This window comes from Carcharodon carcharias, chromosome 2 (assembly GCF_017639515.1).
Source record: "Carcharodon carcharias isolate sCarCar2 chromosome 2, sCarCar2.pri, whole genome shotgun sequence".
Classification (NCBI taxonomy): Eukaryota; Metazoa; Chordata; class Chondrichthyes; order Lamniformes; family Lamnidae; genus Carcharodon; species Carcharodon carcharias.
In genome coordinates, this window is record NC_054468.1 from 43,578,360 (window position 1) to 43,599,317 (window position 20,958).

A 20,958-nucleotide genomic window follows, 5' to 3' on the forward strand; every position below is an offset into this window, starting at 1 on the left:
AACTGAGCAAGTGAGACAGGAAGTGCCATGGTCAATGATATTTGTAAATCACATTGAACTGTGTGGTGAGAATGATGAGAATGTGACTGAGTATTTGTGGAACTGGAGAAAAGTACTGGAAAACAGCTTTGTGAATATCAGTAGACCAAAGGCCCAATTTATAGATAGTCAGTTGGAGTGTGGGGAAGAGGATCAGAGTGAGGGTGTAAAGATTATGAGTTAAGACTCGGAGAAAGTGAATAGTTTCAAGTACCTGGGGTCAATGATGGCAGAAGATGAAAGTATAGAAATGGAAATTATGCAACAGATTAGCTCTGGTTGGAGTGATTAGAAGAAGTGCAGTGGAGTGTTATGTGATAGAAAAGTATTGCTGCAACTGAAAGGAAGAACCTACAAGACCATTGTGAGACCGGCCATGTTATATAGTGCAAAAAATTGGGTAACATCAAGAAGAGAGGAACAACAACTAATGAAAAGCAAATGCTGAGATGGATGTGTGGAGTAATGAAAGAGGGCAAAACAGGAATCAGTACACCAGGAGGTCAGTAAAGATTGTGGCAGCATCAAAGAAAATAGCCAAGAAATGGTCTGGTCATATGAGTTGGAAAGAGAGAGGAAATATGGTGAGGTGAGTGATGGAAATGGGGCTACCAGGAAGAAGGAGAAGAGGAAGACCTAAGACCATATGAAAAAATGCTGCAGCGAGAGACTTAAACACAGTAGGATTGAAGGAGGAATGGATCACCGACAGGAGGAGATTGACAAGGGTAATCAACCAGCATTGTGGTGACCCCAAGTAAAATGGGAGGGGAGGAAGAAGAAAAAAAAGTAGAACAAGTACAGAAATCATCCATGTTAGAATGAAGACTATTAAAGCAAATCAAGCTGCTGGCGCTGATGGTAAATACCCTGCGGTGCTGAAACAAATGGAAGCTGTATTACGCAAGCCACTGGCTCATATATTTAACAGCACATGAGGTCTGGGATTATTCCAATGGACTAGAGAGAGAATATTTAAAAAGAGCAGTAAGTCAAAGCTAGGAAACTATAGGTCCATTAGTTTCAATTCATGTACAATGAAGTCCCCAGATGGCATTATTAGAGATGTATTCTTCAATCATCTAGAATGAGGTTATTAGGAAATCCCAGCATAACCTCAGGATAAGGAGGTTCTGTCTCATCAAACAAAACTTTTTAAGAGGTTACGATGTTGATAGTTAATTAAATTCCAGTAATGATTGTGGCCTAGAAATTCAATTGTGCCCAAAAATGGCCCGCAAGGTGCAGTGTGCATTCTGCACATGCCTGTCAGTGTCCTGGGCAACACATATTATTTATGCTGCTTGCTTGGTATCATGGATCTGGCACGCAGCCAGCAGTATCCATGCTGTTACCTGCTTGGGGACCGGTCCCTGATGCCACTTAAAAGCAGCCAGAATCTCATAAAAGGGAAGCGCACCTTGACTGCAGATGACAGGAAAACATTTGTATGTTGAGAAATTACTGCTGTGAGTACTGAGTGGGTACTGATAATGCTGTTAACTTTCATCTATCTAGGGATTTTTAACAATAAAATAACAACAGTAATAAACTTAGACTCTGATCATTGCTAAATTTAACACCCTGTTTGTTAATGAATGGAAGAAAGACTTGCATTTATATGGCACCTTGAATGATGTCAGAATATCTCAAAATGCTTTACAGCCAATTAAGGACTTTAGAAGTAGTCATTGTCGCAATCTAGAAGACACAGCAGACAGCTTGTGAACACGAAGATCACACAAATAGCAAGCAGAGAATGGCCAGTGTTTAGTGGTGCTGAAGTTCTGAAGAAGAGTCATACAGATTTGAAACATTAACTCTGTCTTTGTCTCCACAGATGCTATCAGACCTGCTGAGTTTTTCCAGCAATTTTTTGTTTTTGTTTCAGATTTCCAGCATCCGCAGTATTTTGCTGTTATTTTAGTGGTGCTGGTTGAGGGACACTGGGAAAGACACTGGGAAGAGCTCTCTTCTTTTCTTCAAAATAGTTACATTGGGCTGGATTTCATGCAGCATGTCAAGGCAGGAACCATGGCAGCTGCATCCGTCAGTGTCTCAGCGGCAGGATAATCTACCCTGATTAAGCTGGGGGTGGAAGGGGCTGGAGTGGGGTTTCTGGCTGCCAGCAACGGGGTGTCATTAAGGATCATTAGTGAGCCAATTGACACCCATTACCTCTGAGGCCATCGCAATTTAGCAGTGCCTCAGGATTTAATAGGAACCACATGACTTTCCCTGATCAAAGGACCCAGCATCGGGCAAGGCATGACCACTGGAAGCCACACACCTGCCCTTTCCTCCACCCCATCCCCCACTCTGTGATTCCCATCCAGCCTTCACTCACTTTTAGCCTGGGATCCATTGTTGATCCTGGACCTCGGGTCAGTGCATTGCCTCCCACTGCCACCCATTATCTCCCGTTGGCAGGCTGTGACAAGTAGCTGCCAGTCTTTGATTGGCCAGCAGCTCTCGATGGGTGGTACTTCAGCTGCCAGAGACCTCAATCGTAGGGTTCTCCTCACTGGTTCTCTGACCAATGGACAAGAACCCCATTGGCCCCACAAAATCTAGCTCATGGGATCTATTATTTCAATTTAACGGACAGACAGGGCTTCAGTTTCGCATCTCATCTGAAAGATGGCACCTCCAACATTGCAACACTCCTTCAGTACTTCACTGTAGTTTCAGCCTTGATTTTGTGCTCAAAACTTTAGCGTGGGGCATAAACCCACAAATTCCTGATTCGGAGGAGAGAATGCTACTAATTGAGCCACAGCAGACACTCCTGGTTTATAATGAACAACTCAGTCCATCAATGATTTGTGATTTAGACTGCTGGGTGACTCTAATTACATATTTTCATATCTGTTAAGTATTCATGTACCTAACTGCATCCCTAAGTTTTGATTTTGTAACAATTGAATAGTCTTTTAGTGCATGATCAATTGTCTGAAGTCTTCCTTAATGATTTATCAATAAAGGATTAATTCATTCATTCAGAGACTTGCAGGTATCCCAACTGAAGATTGAACTAAAATGTGATTATTTCTCTAAACTTGTTGATGTAAGGACCATTTGACAAACTGACTCACACAATACACGTTTCTAGGCCTACGGTGGGAGGTAAACCCTAGACAGATGCTGCCAAGGGTGTTAAGCAATTACCAGGTTCCTCAGCTCATATTTGTCAGAATGCAAAATAATTTCTATTACTACCTCCTCCATCTCAATCATTCACATGTAGTTATTAATGGTAACAGCTTTGCATGGGGTGCTTTTTACGTGTGGAGTTCCACTGTTTCTCTTCACCGTTTCTTTTAATGACATGGAAGGAGGCATTGAGGGAACCAAGGAAAGGTTTTACATTTATGTGGTGCCTTAATTTCATGGCCTTATTTGATCCTAAAATGCTTCAAAGAGATTTAAATATCTTTGAGGTGTGGTCGCGACTTTAAAGTGGGTAAAATGCAATTAATTTGTATATACAGCGGGGTCTCACAAACAACAATGAGACACATGACCAGGTAATCTGTTTTAAGAACATGGGTGGAGGGATACACATTGGTCAGGAAACCAGGCGAATTTGAGGTCTGCAGGAGGGCTACTGGGTGCCTGTGGAATGGAGAGGGGAGAAAATTACTGGAAAAATGGAGAGGCAAGAAATGTACTTAAGAGTATTCATATTGCAATAGTTAGTATGAGGTGGGGGAGAGGGGCGGCGCTATGAAACTGGACTTGCCCCAAAACTCTCCTAAAGGAGTGCTGATGACCTTTAATGAGGAATTAGTTTTGCCAGGTTATGACAGATATGAGTGAGCTGTAACATAAGTCAAAATCTGGTTTCTCTTTCAAACTACATCAGTATCTCACCAGAAAGATAGAACGATAATGGTAACAAATTGGATGAGGATAAGTTGTTACTATAGTGACAAGATTGGATCAGCACTACTCAAAAATAAACTCTGCTCCACAGTGCTGTAGAGTGCACCTCTGAGACAAATAAAACACCATTACATTAAAGGTTGTAGCAGATCGTGAGTGCAGCCTGTTTTGTTTAATAAGCTGTCATTTCTGGATTGCAGCTGTAAAATTATTGACAAAAATATCATTTTACCCTGATCAAAATTCTAGTCAGGATCAGGACAGGGTTGTTCGTAACAAGCGATCTGTGGAACTCTAGCAACCGAAATTTAGCCAGATTAACCACACACAAACTGTAAGCTGTTGGGTTTTTTTAACTGTCAAAAAATAAATTTATATGTTAAAAACATATTACTTATCAATAAGAATGATAAAAGGCACAGGGATTAGTGTTGGAGCTGTGCCTTAACTGTTTATTACAGACTGCTCAGAGCTTAGAGTTAATGGTCTTGAAAAATTATTTTTATTTATTGTACTTTATAAAACTGGCACCATAATAGCTACATTGTGATAAATTAAAGGGAATGTACGAATCAAAATCAGCACTGTTTTCTGCTATGAACCATAGCGCCCTTTTCCTGAATTAGAATTTTTGCAGTGATTCCACAAGCTAATTTGCTGATTTATGCAACATATCTTGCACTACTGAATTTGTAGCAGAATAATATCAGCTAAAATAAAAGTCATGGTTATATTCACCAAGCAGACCCAGCAGCTCCAACTTGTTTTTCCACAGTACGATAGAACTTCTGAGTTTTTTTAAGCTTAATGAATGGCCAATGATGTGGTTTGGCTGTTAGTGTTCAATTGAAGCAGGTTCTATGCTGAAGCGTTTTCAGAATGAAAATTTTAAAAGTAAAAGGTACCTTATTTTTATTAGTAAGTCATTTGGGGACATTTTTAGGGGTTTTTTTGGTCTGTACTGTGTTATGGTAAGAATATTTTTTGACCAGGATTTTCTGGGCCTGCCGTGGTGGGACCCAGTGCAAGGATTGCAGTGGCCCAGCCAAAAGCCCGTTGACTTTCGGTGGGACCAGACAATCCCAGCCGCAGGTGGGGCCGGAAAATCCCACCCAGCTTATGTCTGTGATTCTGAATCAGTTAACTCAACTTAGTTTATTGCTGAGTTACAGTGCATAATCATGCATTGTTTTCATAATACCCATGATCAAATGGGACAGGTAGCATGAATTTAAGAGTGACAACTCTGGCAGCCAGCTTTGATAATTGGTAGCTATACCTGTGTATGTTGCAATTCTCCACAGTATCAGAGATAGTGTTATTATAGTGTGTAATGACTTAGCAAATCTCTTAAATTACCTGAGCTTTGCCATATGTTCCAGCAGTGCAGTGCCTGAGCTCTGTAGGACCGTTATCAATGTGTCATCCTGCCATTGGTATCGGGAGTTTGTTCATAATGGTTCGACCTATATTGATTGGAAAGGATGGCAAGAGACTTCTTGCTCTTCCCACTTTAATGGACTGCAGACAAGGGAAAGGTCTGGAATTTGCTTGTGCTCTGACCCATGACCATTCCTTTTGCTCCAATTAACTGAGAGTTATTTCCTGTAATTTTCTGTGCCTGTTGGCGTCAAGCGTCATGGCGAGTATGAGCGAACAAAATGGAGGGAAGGCCAAAAATTGGTTTCACAATATCATGAAATCAGTTTGTGATCATCCGCTCTGCCTGTCAATGCCGGGCAATGTTTCCTGCCGCCAGACGTCACAAACATCATTTTAATACACCTGTATATCATTGTAAGCCTGGTTCACCAGAATCATCACCCTGATGCCGGATCATTTGGGCATGTTGGTGTAATTGCATGCCGACGTACGTCACAACAGCATTTATAAGGTGAGCTGCAATTTGAGGGGAACTTGGAGGTGAGTGCTTGCTAGCATTGCGCATCGCTTGTGAGGGTTGTCCATTCAACTTCAAGATTGAGGCGGTGCACATTCAAGCGAGGGCACAGGCAAGTTGCTTTTTCCCAGCTGGCTAACAGTGCAGTGTCGAGGCAAGGGCTGCACTGCAGTTGGGGCGAGTTGTGGGGGCAAGGCAGCATGCCAAGAGGTGAATTGGGAGGGGGCGGGTCAAAGGTGTTCAAGCATCTGTGACAAGTGGGGCGAGGCAGCCCGATCTAATGGTAGTGCACAAATATATGTGGTTTGGGGGGGTGGCGCGGTGGGGGGTGGGGGTGGGGGGAGGAAGCGGCCACACATTACGGAAACTTTGTATGAAGTGACCATTCCTGTGCAGCTGAGACAGTTCAGGTGCAGCCACATTGATATGCTTGGAGTCAGGCCACTAGCTTATCTGCCCACTCAAGCAATGGAAGGCATTTAAGTGCTGCCAAATGCTCACAAGCTTCTCACGCCTCAGGCACAGGCTGTAAACTAATGAGTATTTTAGTGGACTGCAGAACAGTTGGGTGACTGGACACATTGTATAATGTCCTTGTGAAAGCTGGCTGTGGGGCAGTCACTGGTGAAGACGCCCACAGTCCCTTGCAATGTCAGCGTTCAGTTTGCACCAGTCTCCTCCATGGTTCAAGCTAACAGTGCAGCCTTGCAGTGTGGGTTAGGAGAATGCCTGCACCTGAGCTGAGAGCACAGCAAGCTGTCCAATGGGCAAAGCTGGCGCCAATCAGTCAGGTGAAGTGGGGCTGAAGATGGTGGGGTTTCGGGCAGCCATGCAGCACACTAAACTCTGGCCATCCAAGTGGTGGCCAGCGCTCTCTTAAAGGGTCTTCAGACTTAACCAAAAGAGATCCTTAGTACTCCCATGCTAACCCACACTGCTCTCTATTTCATCCTGCAGGAGGAATACATCAGGAGCATGGAACCTGGTGACCTAGCCTTATGTCTCATGGCGTGCAGGGAGCGGAGACAAAGGAGGAGAGAGCGATGGGGGCACCTGGCTGCACAGAGGGAGGAGCAACACCTTCAGGAAGAAAGGGCAGCTGGGGCTCCCACGCATGCCGCTAAAGCGCTAGAGTGAGCCATCGCTGCTCGTCGCCTAGCTAGACTCAGGGTCTATAAACAGCCCCCGTCACTCCTGCAGATGACCAAGAACCAGTGTCACAGGAAAGTGTGCATGTCCAGGGAACTGGTCGGCCACATCTGCCATCTGCTGCAGGACTTGGCGCCAAGGGGACATGGAGGGCATCCACTGCCAGTAGCTGTGAAAGTGACCATAGTGCCTGCAACACATTTTAATGCCTGCGGCTCCTTTCAGCACTCCACAGATGACCTCTGTGGGATATCGTAAGCCTTCTTGCATATATGCATCCATGAGGTCAAGGGTACCATCTTCATGAAGGCACACAACTTTGTGCATTTCACCTGGGATCAGGAAAGCTAGGAATCAGGAGTGCCAGGATTTGCCCAGATTTCGGGTTTCCCACAGGTGCAGAATGCCATCAACTGCATTCACATGGCTCTCAGACCTCCATGGCAACAAACAGTCAACTATGTCAACTGCAAGGGCTTCCACTCGCTGAATGTGCAGCTGGTGTGTGACCGCCACAAATGCATCCTACAGGTCTGTGCACCTTTTCCAGGGAATGCCCTTGACTCCTACATTCTCAGTAGGTCTCAGATCCCTGAGGTCTTCCAGGGTCCACAGAGGCTGCAGGGTTGGCTCCTCAGGGACAAGGGCTACCTACAGAGGATGTGGCTGATGATACCCATGCGGCAGCTTCAGACTGCAGCAGAGCGAAGGTAAAACGAGGCTCATGCTGCAACTCGCAGCTTAGTGAAGCAAACCATCGGGAAGTTGAAAATTAGGTTCTGGTGCCTAGACTGGTCTGGCTGAGCCCTGCAATATAGTCCACAGAAGGTGTCACGCATTGTGTGGCCTGCTACACCCTTCACAACCTAGTGCTGCAATGGGGAGAGGAGGAAATGGAGGAGCTGCATGTCTCCTCAGCGGGGATGAGGGTGAGGAGGTCCTCGAAAACGACGATGATGGCTATGAGCCCATCACACTGGCCAGATGAGCCAGGCGCGCTCAGCAGGCTCTCATAGCTACTAGATTCATGGAGGATGATGACAACATGCAGTGAGGACACTCCATAGATCTTCACATAGCTTATCTGAATGTCTGACTCCTGTCTGGCTGGTGGCACCTCACTTGTGTTCTGTGGGCAGGGTCATATCATGGAGATGCAGTGGGGAAACTTTAACTTCTCCTGATCCTATGATATCCCTCATGAGCTGAACCCTGCAGAACCACACTGTCACTGGACACAGATGTTGATAAAGATGGGGGGGCCAGCCACACATCAAAGGTGTTGAGAGCACACGGAGAATGACGGAACTGTTTGTCGCTGGTCCAGAACATTCTGGCAGCATTGATAAGCTCCATTGAGGTGCAGGCATGACTGATGTGTCCAATGACTGTGAAGGTGCACCATCAGTGTGCAGGGAAGGTTGCACAAAGCACAGCGAAGAGGCCCTGGACTGAGAGGCCACCTTTATCTTGTGCATAGACCAAGGTTTCACATCTGAGCAACATGAACACAGCTCATCAGAACAAGGAGCCATAGGCAAGGAGACATTTTTGGAAGTTTATTTACAGCAGTGAACATTATTACAAGTGTTTCTCACCTGCACCTAGGCTGTGCAATTACGTCTTCTTAACCTTTCTAACCCAGTCACTGCGTCTTGGTGCTCCCCTGACATGTACATCAGAGTTGGAGGCAGCCTGCTGACTGCTACACCCTGGCTGTGATTACCTTTGCAGGCGTACTCTGGAGGGCCGAAACCTGGAGGGCCCCGGCCTGCTTTCAGGGTCCTGCTGTGTGGCAGTGGCACTCTCCTCGGCCTGTGGAGCTGGAGCTGCTGGGGTCACAGGAAGAGGGGAATCGGATGGGCCGGACACTCCTGGAGTCACCTGGGTGGATAGCCCTAGGATGTGCACCTGCTGATCCTCCTTTCTAAGGGTGCCCCAGGCTGACTCCTTGAGAAGGGGAATCTGGGGTGAGATCGAGCACCCCTGCACCCCCCTCGTGTTGACACTGTTGGAGGCCAACTATAGTGACAGCGATGGAGTTCAGCCACACAACAGTGCAGGACTGATGTCCTGGACCATGGTCTCCTTGGCAGCCACCATCCTACCAGTGTCGACCTCGGTGTGTTGGCATGACAGCGTTATCACCTCGGACTGAAGGCTGATGGACTCCTCCTTGTACCTTGTAATCTGAGGAGTGCGGCTGTCATTCCTTCCTGCTGTTCCCATGATTGTCACTGCAGCTCCAACAACTGATTGAGGACCAAGTCCAGAGGCTCATCATCTGACTCTGACCCAACAGACCCCTTCCCTCCATCAGCCTCCAAATGCCGGCGACCTCTGGTGTCCCTGCCCCTGCCTGCTGTGGAACAGATTGCATGCTGTGCTCACCAGATCGTGAACCTGAACCTGCTGTACATGTAGGTCCCACTGAAGTGTGTGTCGCTGCACTGGTGGACTGTGTGGGTGAGCATTGTGATGGGTCTTTGAGGGTGCTGTCTTTAAGGTCCTCATCCGAGGTGTTGTTGGCACTGGAGTTGGGACCAAGGCTGCCTGAAAGCGACGTGAGAGAAAGTAGAGATTATTAGTGCGTGGCCACCATGGTACACAGAACAGTGAACTCAAGTTTGAGTTGCCAGAGGGATGATCTGGTGCATGATCCTCACTTGGCTTCTTGGCGCTGACCTCACCATCACCGCAGGAACGGTCCATTCCTCTTCCGCCAGCTCTAATGTGCGATCTTCGAAGGGAGTGAGGACCTTGATGTCTGGCACTCCTGCCCCAATCTGGGGCCTCTCCCTTTTATTGTGCACGATCTTATCCTGCATAAAGACAGTTGAAGAGAATGTGAACAAGGTGCATACCTAGCCAAATGAGAAAGATGTCAGGTGTGTTTGTGTGTGTGCGTGTGTGTGTGCTGAGTGGACCATTGACGGGATGAACAGGCGATCTCCAGAGCAGATGAAGCCTGGTGGAGATGTGAGGGTGTGTGTGAGAGAGTGAGTGGTGATGTCCCTTGAGCTGGCCATGAGTGAGATACCAATGAATGTGTGATGGGCTTGAGTATGTGAGTTTAGAGTGATGAGATGGTTGATTTACCCTGTTGGCATGCATGAGTTCATTCATCATCTGGATGGCCGACCTCTTGTGGACAGCATTGACACTGACTACCGCTGCCACTGCCTCCCAAGCCAGATTGGTGATGCTGCTGCCCTACCTGTGGCCAGACTGGTCAGAGGATATCACGGCGAGACTCCATGGCATCCAAAAGGCACTCAAAGGGAGGCATCACAGAATTGGCAGCTGTAGTCTTCTTACCTTACAGGGCCACGTCTTCTCTGCAGCAGTCCTGGGCTGGAAGCACCGAGAGGTGTGCACGCGGCTGCACTCTAAATATGGCACCTGGCATGAGGAAGTGGTGAGGTGATGGCATGGTGGGCGAATCGGAGGCCGCCCACCAGTGACGCGGTGTGATTCCTGGGAAAGCATGATTACTGAGGTGGGATTGGGATGATACTGAGTGAAAAGCTGCCATTGCGGCCAGTTGGTAAAATGTCCTTTATCCTGCCTGCTACTGCGTTCGTGCAAATCTGGGATGATTCCGCCCTCTTGTTACAAACAGCTGTCTATGTTCAATGAGGAAGGGGTTTGCAGTTTAAAAAAATTACTGCGTGAGAGAAATTATTCCTTTGCTTTACATACACAATTTCTATTCTTCTCAGTGCTCCTTCTAGCAATTAGCTGTGCAAAAGTGCATATCACATTTACATCTCATTTATGTGTGAGTTAGCAATGTTCCTTGCTGCTTCAGTGTCAGAATGGATATAATCAGTAACACCAGACTTTACCCTTGAATTTATGCTGACAAAAATTGCACTCACAGTCTTGTGACCCTGGGTTATTTCTAGAATAGGTTACGTGGGAACACAAGGAGAAATAAGTAGCTTTGATCACAAACCATAGACAAGTCATTTTAACAAGATTTGTCCAAGGAAATCAAACAACCAAACAACAAAATGGATTCTCCATTTTATTACTTTTCTATTAGGAAAATCCCGGAAAACTTTTTCCTGCAAGAAAAACAGCATTATGACAATGGGTAAAACACACTCAAACAAGTTGGTTAGCTTGATTGGTGGGCTCATATGGATAATACCTATTACAAATGTATATACAACAGTTAGAATATATTTGGTAGCATTCCAAGAGTGAAAAAGCAGAAAAGCCCTTCAGTGATACTTTGGCAGATTGCAACACAGACTTTTGAATGTATCAGTTATAGTATAATTCTTCCAAACGTCAGCTCTCTATGTCCTATATGCTATTGTCATTGTGGTGTAAATTTGAACAGTATTTAATTAATTAATACTCCCATCTAAAAATCCTACTTAAAGTGAATGTGATTAATTTTCAAAATCTATCTTTATTCTGATTTATTTCTAATGTTTTGTGAGTATATTGATTCAAACAGTTACACCTAATGACAACATCAAGGGAACTGAGTGGAAGTTCCAAATCCCAATAGTGCAAGAGAGCTGAATAAACACAAAGTTGAAATGGTTAGATTGTGCAAGTATGCCAGGTTAATCATTTCATCTGTCAGTGTTAATTCAGAACTCTCATGCTAGTGGGCTCTGTAACTTTTTCCATTCATACTGATGTTACTGAACTTACTATTCTGAAAGTCATTGAGTCACCACGGCAAGAGATAGGCCATTCTGCCCATTGAGTCCATGTCGGCTATATATAGAGCCAGCAGACCCATTCCCTCACTCTGTCCCCATGTATGGGCAGAAATTTCTGCCTGTCGGGCGGGTGGGCCTGACCCAATCTCTGGCGGGCTGGGAGCTGATACCCACAGAAGAAGCGGGCCTCGCCACCATTTAATGTGGGTGGGCCAATTAAGACCCACCCAGTGTGACGTCTGGCGGGAAGCGCTAGGCGCTCCCTGTGCGGGCGAGGGGGAATTCCCCAAAAGCGAGAGTGCGCTCTTTCGCACATGCGCAGAAAAGAGTGCACATCTCCCTGAAGCAAAGTGCTGCCTCAGGGAGACCGCTGACAGTTTTAAAAATATGAAATAGAAAAAAAAATTCTCTAACATGTCCCCCTCATGTGACAATGTCACATGAGATGGGACATGTTCATAATTTACATAATAAGTTTATTAAACTTTTTAAAACCCTACATGAAACCTCATCCCACCGCTGGATGAGGTTTCATGTTTATTCTATTGTCCACCGGGGCTCCTGGCCTGCTCGCCAACCTTAAGGTTAGACGGGCAGGTCCTTTAATTGTATAATTGACCCTTTCAATGGCTTCAAATGGCCATTGACAGGTCGGCGGGCCCGCAGCTGATTTTGCTGTGCCCCCGCCTTCCTGAAAATTTAAATGGGCCAGGATGATGTCGGGTGTTCCGCTCGACGTCATCCCTCGTCATTTTACGTGTCAGCGAGCAGGTCCCGCCCCCTGCTCGCCGATGGCAAAATTCTGCCTTATGTTTATCTTGTTAAGTGCCCATCCAATTTCCTTTTGAAATCATTCGTTGTCTCCCCTTCCACCAGCAGTGAGTTCCAGGTCATCACCACTCATTGTGTAAAAACATTCTTCCTCATAACCTCTCAGCATCTTTTACAAAAAATCTTAAATCTGTGTCCCCCACTCTTTGTACCATAGGCTGATGGGAACCGCTTTTCTTCTCTATCTTATTTAAACCTGTCATGATTGTGTATGCATCAAATCTCCCCTCAATTTCTTTTACTCCAAGGAGAACAATTGCAGCTCCTCCAAACCAACCATGTAACTAAATCCCTCATTCCTGGAACCATTCTGGCAAATCTCCTCTGAATCCTCTCTAGGACCCTCACATCCTTTTTAAAATTACACAATACTCTAGTTGTGACTTTACCAGAGCTTTATACATTTCCAGCATAACTTCCCTGCTTTTCTATTCAATGCTCCATTTATGAAGCCCAAAATCTCATATGCTTTGCTAACTGTTCTCTCAATATGCCCTGGCACCTTCAAAGATCTATGCACATGAATCCCCAGGATCCTCTGTCCCTGTACACTTTTTAGAACCGTGCACTTAGTCCATATTGCCACTCTCTATTCCTTCTGCCAAATTGCATCACCTGACACTTCTCTGTATTAAGTTCTATCTCCCACTTGTCAGCCCATTCTGCTAGCTTATCCATGTCTTGTTGCAATCTATTGGTATCATCCTCATTGTTAGCAACGCCTTCAAGTTTGGAATTATCTGCAAATTTTGAAATTTTATTTTGTAGTCTAATATCCATGTGGGAGGTATTGTGGCACAGTGGTAGCATCCCTACCTCTGACATCAGAAGCTCTAGGTTCAAGTCCCACTTCAGGACTTGATGGCCACAGGTGTGTTCATAATGTGGCCAAACAGGTTGATTATCAGCTTTTAAATCCTTCCAATATGTCTAATGGCAGGCAGTAAGAGTGGGAGAGTTTCCTGGTCAGCCATAGTGCAGAAGGCATTGGCAAACTACTGTAATACTTTGCCAAGCATAATCATGGAACAGTCCAATGGATGTTCATGGTTGCCAATCTCCTCTTAGGGCATGGTACCTGAAGGAGGAGGAGGATTCCAATATCCAAGTAATTTACATATATCCAAAAAAAACAGCAGTCCAAGCACTGACCTTTGGGGAACACCACTGTCTACCATTCTCCAGTCTGAAAAACATTTATTACAACTTGCTATTTATTGCCCTAAAGCTAATTTTTAACCCAAACTGACACTAACCCTCTTATTCCATGAGCCTCAAATTTGTTAAGCAGCCTTTTATGTGGTACTTTGTCAAAAACTTCCTTAAAATCCATAAAGATAACACCTACAATTTTCACTTCATGAACCTTCTCTGTTCCTTCATCAAAAAAAAAATCAAATAGGTTGATCAAGCACAATCTGTCTTTTACAAATCCACGCTGGCTCTCTCTAATTAATTCAAGCTGCTTGAAATGCCTGATTTTTTTTGCTGATTATCATTTCTAAACGGATCTCTTAAAAATAAGTGAGCTCCGTATAATTCTATTTACCTTTCATTTTTAAAAGGAGTCCTGATACTGAAACTTTCTCTATAAAAGCAAGTGAACCTGTCCTCTGATATTGTGTTTAGGAATAATTAGAAAGCTGAATACCTAATAGGAGCAATTTCAGCCGTAAGCCCTCTTGATTGAAAAACTCTGCTTGCTTTTAAAATGAATTAACTGCTGATATCAGTGATCAATAGTATGAAGTGGAGAATAAAAGGGTGTAATATCATTTTTGGTTACTGATGTGCACTAAATATTTAAACTGACAGTTTGCACTTAACAGGAATTTTTGTAGACTGAATGGGAAACATCTGTATAGAAATCAAATTTTCTCAAGGTCAAATTACTTATGGTCATGGACAAAAAAAAACAAATCAAAGCTTTGGAGAATGTTAAAACTTCCTCATGACCAATCTACATTGTCTTTAATATGTTTAAACATTGAGAATCTAATGGTTATCAAATGTTTACAAGAGAAAAGCAAAGTCAAAATCCAAGGGTAATGGAAGTGAAAATTGCCCACTTTTCTTCATTTGAAAATATGAACCATTTTTTTGGAATTGATTTGTCAAAACCTTTAGTCCCCTATTTTTTAATTTGTTCATAAATGTTATTGGGTGTATATTTTTTAAAATGTTTAGACCCCTGTCCCAGTTTTATAGCTAAATATAATTCTGTCAGGTGGGGTTGCCAATACTTAATTTCACTTTGCAAATGCTATTTCCTTTGTTTGTACTGAAAGCTGCAGAGAATCAATTCTGCCAAATAGAACACAGAGAAGCATTGAAGATAGAATGTGTACGTTTGGGTTGTAGGGAAATTATGAAGCAGATATTAACTCAAGGCAGCTTTCCAGAGGGAAACTGCCTCAGTGAGTTAATCTCCCTCCCAGCAGGGGCTGCAGGAGGCCAAGATCGCCTTAACTGTTCATCAAAACAGAAGGTTAGCCAATAATATCCTTCTACAAAATAAACAAGAAGGTTTTGTAATTCAAAATCTTGACACAGTACAATAAAGAATTTTTATATTTGTATGGGAGTAAATCAGATTGAGCTCATCATGTGAGATCCCACATTTCACTTTTGCATCATTTTTGGGGAGGGTGATATTATTGCCATTGAAAAGTCAAAAGAGGCAGTAAACAGTCAGACTGGCACATCAATTAAAATAAACCTTTCCATTGTTTTGAGCTCAGACACAAATTTCACTGAACCTGAATGAAAAATATATATAACATGAACATGAAGTGTTATGGAAATATATAATACAGGATTGAATCTACATCCTCAACGATACCTTCATAAGGAGACACTCAGCAAAAGGCATATCCTTCTCCATAGGGAGAAAGAGAAGGGAAATTAGCAGATGAATCATAGTCTCCACTTCCCTTCCCTGTTTGCTGCCTAACAAGAACATTGTGCTTATCTCCTGAATGTGTTTGGTACAATGTACTCTGACATCTCAGCCCTGAGGTAGATTGTGAAGATTTGAGAGATCACATACATAACCACTAAACTACTGCAGAAACAAAGAGATTTGAGTGCACACACTGATAGTACACAAAAACCCCTTAAATGCTTATAAAAACACTGATGGCATGTTTTCTCGGAACTAAATTGTTGTGTTTGAAGTACCATCTGTTACTGCCACATGACAGAAGGAACTGGCTATTATCTTTAATCCTGTTTTTTTTCAGACTTCTTTATGTCTCATAAATTAATCTGTGTGTATCTGGATGCCACTTTTGACTGGTGATTCAACTGACAGTATACTTTAAGTGCTGTACTGTAGGCTGGGGCTGAGTCACGATAAGCTACATTTAACTAGTTAATGTGAGCAGCCATGTTTGCCTGAAAGGTTTCAAAAACCTGAAAATGTGATTTTCAATTAAGTTTGCTTTTCATCAAAATGTATCATGTAAAATTATTTGAACGCAGTTTAAAATAATTAAAACATATTGATCACCACTTTAAGTATCAGGAATAAGTTCAGTTTGCATCCTGTTGATCTCTACAACACTGTTATCGATTTCCATAAGCACAATATACCCTTTTGTGAAGCTATGTTGCTTTGCTATGCACAGTATCACATCCCTGGTGTATATGTTTTTCAGACCTTCAATTAATCTCAGCGTATAAATTCACGATAAGCAATTTAACCTTTATAGAATCTGGTATAACCAATATCAAAACTAATCAACATTAAAACACAGGGATGGCATAAATCATTTCCATGTGTACTTGGCAAATATTCCCAGCTATTTTCAGTGTACATCGGTTTTTATGATCAAAGGGCCTTTAGACCCTTACCTAAGAATAAGTCCATAAGAAATAACCATGGGTGCCTATGTGAACTTGTGAAATTTAGTTACAAACCTATTTCTTATTTTACAATAGAATATTGCATGCTGCTATTATTTTTCATACATCTTGATACAATAATGCACACTGATGCCATGCCTTAAAATTACAGTACAAGCCATTTTACATTGAATTTATTGTTTCAGTTTGTGCCAACAAAAAATTATGGACACTTCTTCATCAATTGTTTAAAAAATAACATTTATCTTGCTTGTACAGATTTACATTTAGTATGTACAGTACAGTTAGGACATCCAATACTTGCTGCATCTTTCTTTTGCACAGCAAAGAAATGATATTATATCTGATGAGAAAACTATTTACAGACCATAAAACACTGGTTAAGAAGTCACAACATTGCAATATACAAATCACAGAGTGTAACAGGCAAGAATAAATTCTGTGACTCAATCAAGGGATTGTAAACAAATACTTAATTTAAGACAAATAACTGTGGTATTTAACTGAATGTGAGAAATTGCATCCAATTTATAATAAGAAATGACAAATATAAGGAATCCATTCTATACATTGAAGGGAACCTATCCAGACAAATCTGATAACAATTGTAGTCTACGATAGATTGTTGTTTCTTATCTCAACACACTTTGAAGTTGCAATAGTGTAAAAGAAGTGATAACAAATTGATACCCTGATTTACATCTCTCCAAATTTTGATTTCTATTGATTTTATAGTCAATTTAAAGCTGATTCATTATTGCCCATTTTACACTAGTTCCAAAGTCAACATTACCTCAATGGTCTGTTAAGGAGATGTTACATATTTTTAGTAGCATCAGTGTGACTCCCAAGCTCATCTGAAATTTGTCTAAGCTCAATAGCGTACCTCTGTAGCAAGAATTTTGTGTTTTGGTCAGATATCTTTGACCACTGAAATAATTTTGTACAGCCATTAATTTAAATGGCAAAACTTACTGTAGTGCAGTAGTTATTTTTCACAGTGCTGACCTTTATGTTTAGATTGAGATACTTTAATATAGAATGTTTCATAGCTTTAGATTTATGATTGTTCATGTACAAAACCTGTATAAGATACCAGAGGTGCACTCTTTTAAAAGGCATGATTTGGCTTATCTTTTGATTTTAAACTTTATTCTGGATTTGTTGAATCAAAGTAGCTGGATCGAGTAAGAGGCTTCAATGTGTTTCGACATTTTGTTCAGTCAACTAAAAGTGCATTTTACACCAACACCTTACAACATATTTCAGAATTCCCATTTTAAATCAAATAAATAACTTTTACTGGGTCTCGTCAGTAGTCTCAAAACAAACTGTTTCCAAATAAGAAATGCAGGAACATGCTTCTTAACATACAACGTCCGTGTGTACCTGAGGGAAGCTTGAGATATTGAAAACACAAGTCAGCAACTTCTTCCATCAGCACTTAAGGGAAAATAAATGAAAGACAAGGACAAGAGAGAGAATATGAAAAAAATAACCACTAGTATTTTAAAAAGAGCAAACCATCACAAAGGGCACTAAAGTTAAACATGAAGAACTGAGTAAAGAAGAAAATAAACTTGAAAGGCAGAACTAATGGAAAATAAATTGAATTGTTGTTAAAAGTTTCTCAACAAATAAGGCCATTGTAAATGAAAATAACAAAATGGCAGAACACTGGGTAGTAACTACTATAATGGCTCAAACATGTTCTTTGGGGAAGAAAATTGATTCACGACTGAATGCAGACGCAGGACATGTAGTGTGACTGTAACACTAGCTCCAAGAGGACAGCACAAGATTCACCTGTAGTTAATCCTTGGATCTCATTACCCACAAAACTGCTGATCTGCAAGTGATAATCGAGCATCCTGATATGGCTTACCAGTCCAACCCAACCCAGAGCAAGATTGGCCAGCTCTAAAGTCAGGAGCAGCTTTCCAGTTGATCCAGGGTGGAGCTGAAAGGGATGGGGCAAAGTGGTGTGGTCGTAGTCCTCAGTAGTGTTGTGGAGGAGTTACACACCAACTCCTCCTGGTTTCATATTAAGGTAAGTGAAAACCAGTTTGCTCGCCATGACATCAGTGACCTCCGTAGGTCCCTTCAAAGGCCACTGTTTAGGTAGCAATAGTTTTGTTAAAACTAATTAGAACTTCTGCAGTACAAACTTTGCTTAATTTTTCACCAATTTCAGAGCAAGATATTTAAACAAGCTTTAAGGCTCCTCAATATGCAACAGGCTAACTCAGTCTTAAGGTGGCTGCTAGGGACACCAGAATACTGCCTGAGCCAATATGGTGTTGGATGTATTTCAGGCCCCTTGGACATTGCCCCACAAAATGGGATCTGAGAAATAGCAAATGAGGCCCAGTTTTGAAACCAAAGAGTTGAGAAATTCAGTTCTCAAATTGAAGCGTGATTGATCAGATCTGATTCACATGGTGCATTCTCTGGCCTGGATGCTTTGGAGAGTGTTGATGTATTTGCCATGGTTTTATGTTGTATCTTGTACAGCCAAGGCTAGCCATTTACTTTATCCAAGCCTGGCTGGACTTTTGATAATGGTGACCCATTTATTTCTATTCCATCTACCAGTCACACCACAGAGACACTGCACTGGCGTAGCAGCGGTGGAACTTTGCTTCTCGTCCTTTTTAAACCTGCACTTGTGCACTGGGTGGAGGGGTGGGTGTCAGGGAATAAGAGGGATCTTGATGCTAAAATGGTCAATAGCAGCCACCGTGCGAACATTGCAGTAGTGTAAGGGAAGAAAAGAACTTTAGCAACGGCTGCTCATCTTCAAGCGTGTCCCAGGCGACAATCACAGCTGTCGCCACTTCCATAGGAAGTTTATTGTAAACAGGGACTAAATCGGCTCGCACAAATCGCAACTTCCATTTCTAAATGTTAAATCCCTCACCTGCTTATTAAGAGAACGAATAAAGTTGACACAAATCGTAAGCCTGGTACTGCTGTCCTTTTAAAAATCTGCACTGTGCAGTATTTTTCCTTAATTGCACGTAGTTATCCTTCCTCTTTTAGCATCTTATAGTTAGTGTAATGGTGAGGTTCGGGTTGGGTGGGGGGGTGGTAGGGAAGTTACACCGACAGTTTGTGATGGGAGGCTGATTGCAAAGCAAACTTGAAGCAATTGTACAATTATCCCATTTCTTGCAAGTCGCCGTCTTCATTGCCGTCCATCGCTGTCAGTGGTTCCTGGTCACTCGCCCCACTCCCCAAGGAAGACTCGCTGCTGGTACTTTCCCCAGACAGTAACCTGGTGACTCTCAGATCAGCCCTCAGTAACTGAACATCGTTCCCTATAGTCAGTTCCCCCAGGTCGCTGATCATCTCGGAAAGGTCCTGCTCTTCGTTCCTGTCTGAGGGTTCTGCAGTGTCCAGAATGTCCTCGTACTCCAAACTCACCTCCAGCTCGGCTTTTTCTTCCTCCTCCTCTCCCACCAGGTCCTCGGTGATGGAGCCCAGTTTCGGGGCGCTCCTGCTCCTTTCTACCGGGGGCTTGTAGCTGCACTGGCCGTTCATCAGCTTCCTGAGCGGGACCAGGGGGATGGTCTGCTCCCCGATCAGCTTCTGCTGCTGGTGCCTGGCGTCGTCCCTCCTCTTGAGCCTCTTGAACTCGGCCAGAGCGTTGCTGGAGGTCTGATAGAGGAGCAGAGCCATCGCCTTCGCCTTCTCGGTTTTGGAGACCAGGACGGCGTGGCACCTCAGCATGACCGCCTTGTGCTTCAGTTCGTGCCTGTAGATCCAGGCGAAGATTTTGGGAGACCTGGGGTCAGCCACGCAGTATGTGATCCTGTGCAGGAGGTACAGATGGCCTGGTCTCTTCGCCTTCCCGTCCACATGAACCATGCGGATCCCCTGGGAGCTTATGGTCAGCTTCATCTTGGTGCCGTTTTTACCTTGCTCGCTCTTGGACCAGATTTTGGTGACCGCCACATCGGCGCAGCCTTCCCCTTTGGACTGGATGGTAGTGGCATTACCGAGGTACAAAACTGTATAGGTGGGATCTTCACCGGTGATTTTAATCTTCCTCCTCCTGGATTTGAACATGCTGCACACTCGGTTGAGGGCACTCTCTGTCACCACGTCGGGACAGGCACGGGTGAAAGAAGTGATGGTGTTACAGTTCAGAGTCACCGAGTAACCCAGCTGCTTCGGCTGCTTCTTCTCTATTAAGTCAAATTTATTTTTCTTCCAAGGTAACATTGCTGATATAGATAGATTTAGATCCTTAAAATATGAGGACGGTCGGGAAATCAGCGCCGCCCCCGATCATTGCCATTCTTGTTCCTGTAAACTGTCCGGGTTCCTCTGGGTAATCACTAGCTGCCTTCAGACCTCTTGTACTTCTCATGTTTCTGACACTGACTCGTGTTAAGTTGATACAGTCCCAGGCTGAGAGATGTAAATATAGACTGGAGTGAACCATCCAGTCACCGGAGCGGGGAGGGGCGACACTGACTCAGATGTAGGAAGTTATCACAATGATATTCCCGTGGAGATAGAAAGCAGAGCTCAGTTAACTAATTAAAAACCGCATTTAGCGTTTCAACACGATTAACATGAAACAAGATTCGAGAC

The 20,958-nt window shown here is 43.4% G+C and overlaps 1 protein-coding gene across 1 annotated transcript; it reads right to left on the reverse strand.

Annotated features, from left to right (window-relative positions):
• Positions 1 to 16,514: 16,514 nt before the first annotated feature.
• fam43a (family with sequence similarity 43 member A) lies at positions 16,515 to 20,756 on the reverse strand. Its single transcript, XM_041182792.1, has one exon. The coding sequence runs from the start codon at positions 20,581 to 20,583 to the stop codon at positions 19,516 to 19,518; it is 1,068 nt and encodes a 355-aa protein (XP_041038726.1). The 5' UTR covers positions 20,584 to 20,756; the 3' UTR covers positions 16,515 to 19,515.
• Between the last annotated feature and the right edge of the window lie 202 nt (positions 20,757 to 20,958).

Coding starts and splice junctions, on each gene's coding strand:
- fam43a (XM_041182792.1), bottom strand. CDS start 20,583: ATGTTACCTTGGAAGAAAAATAAATTTGACTTAATAGAGAAGAAGCAG.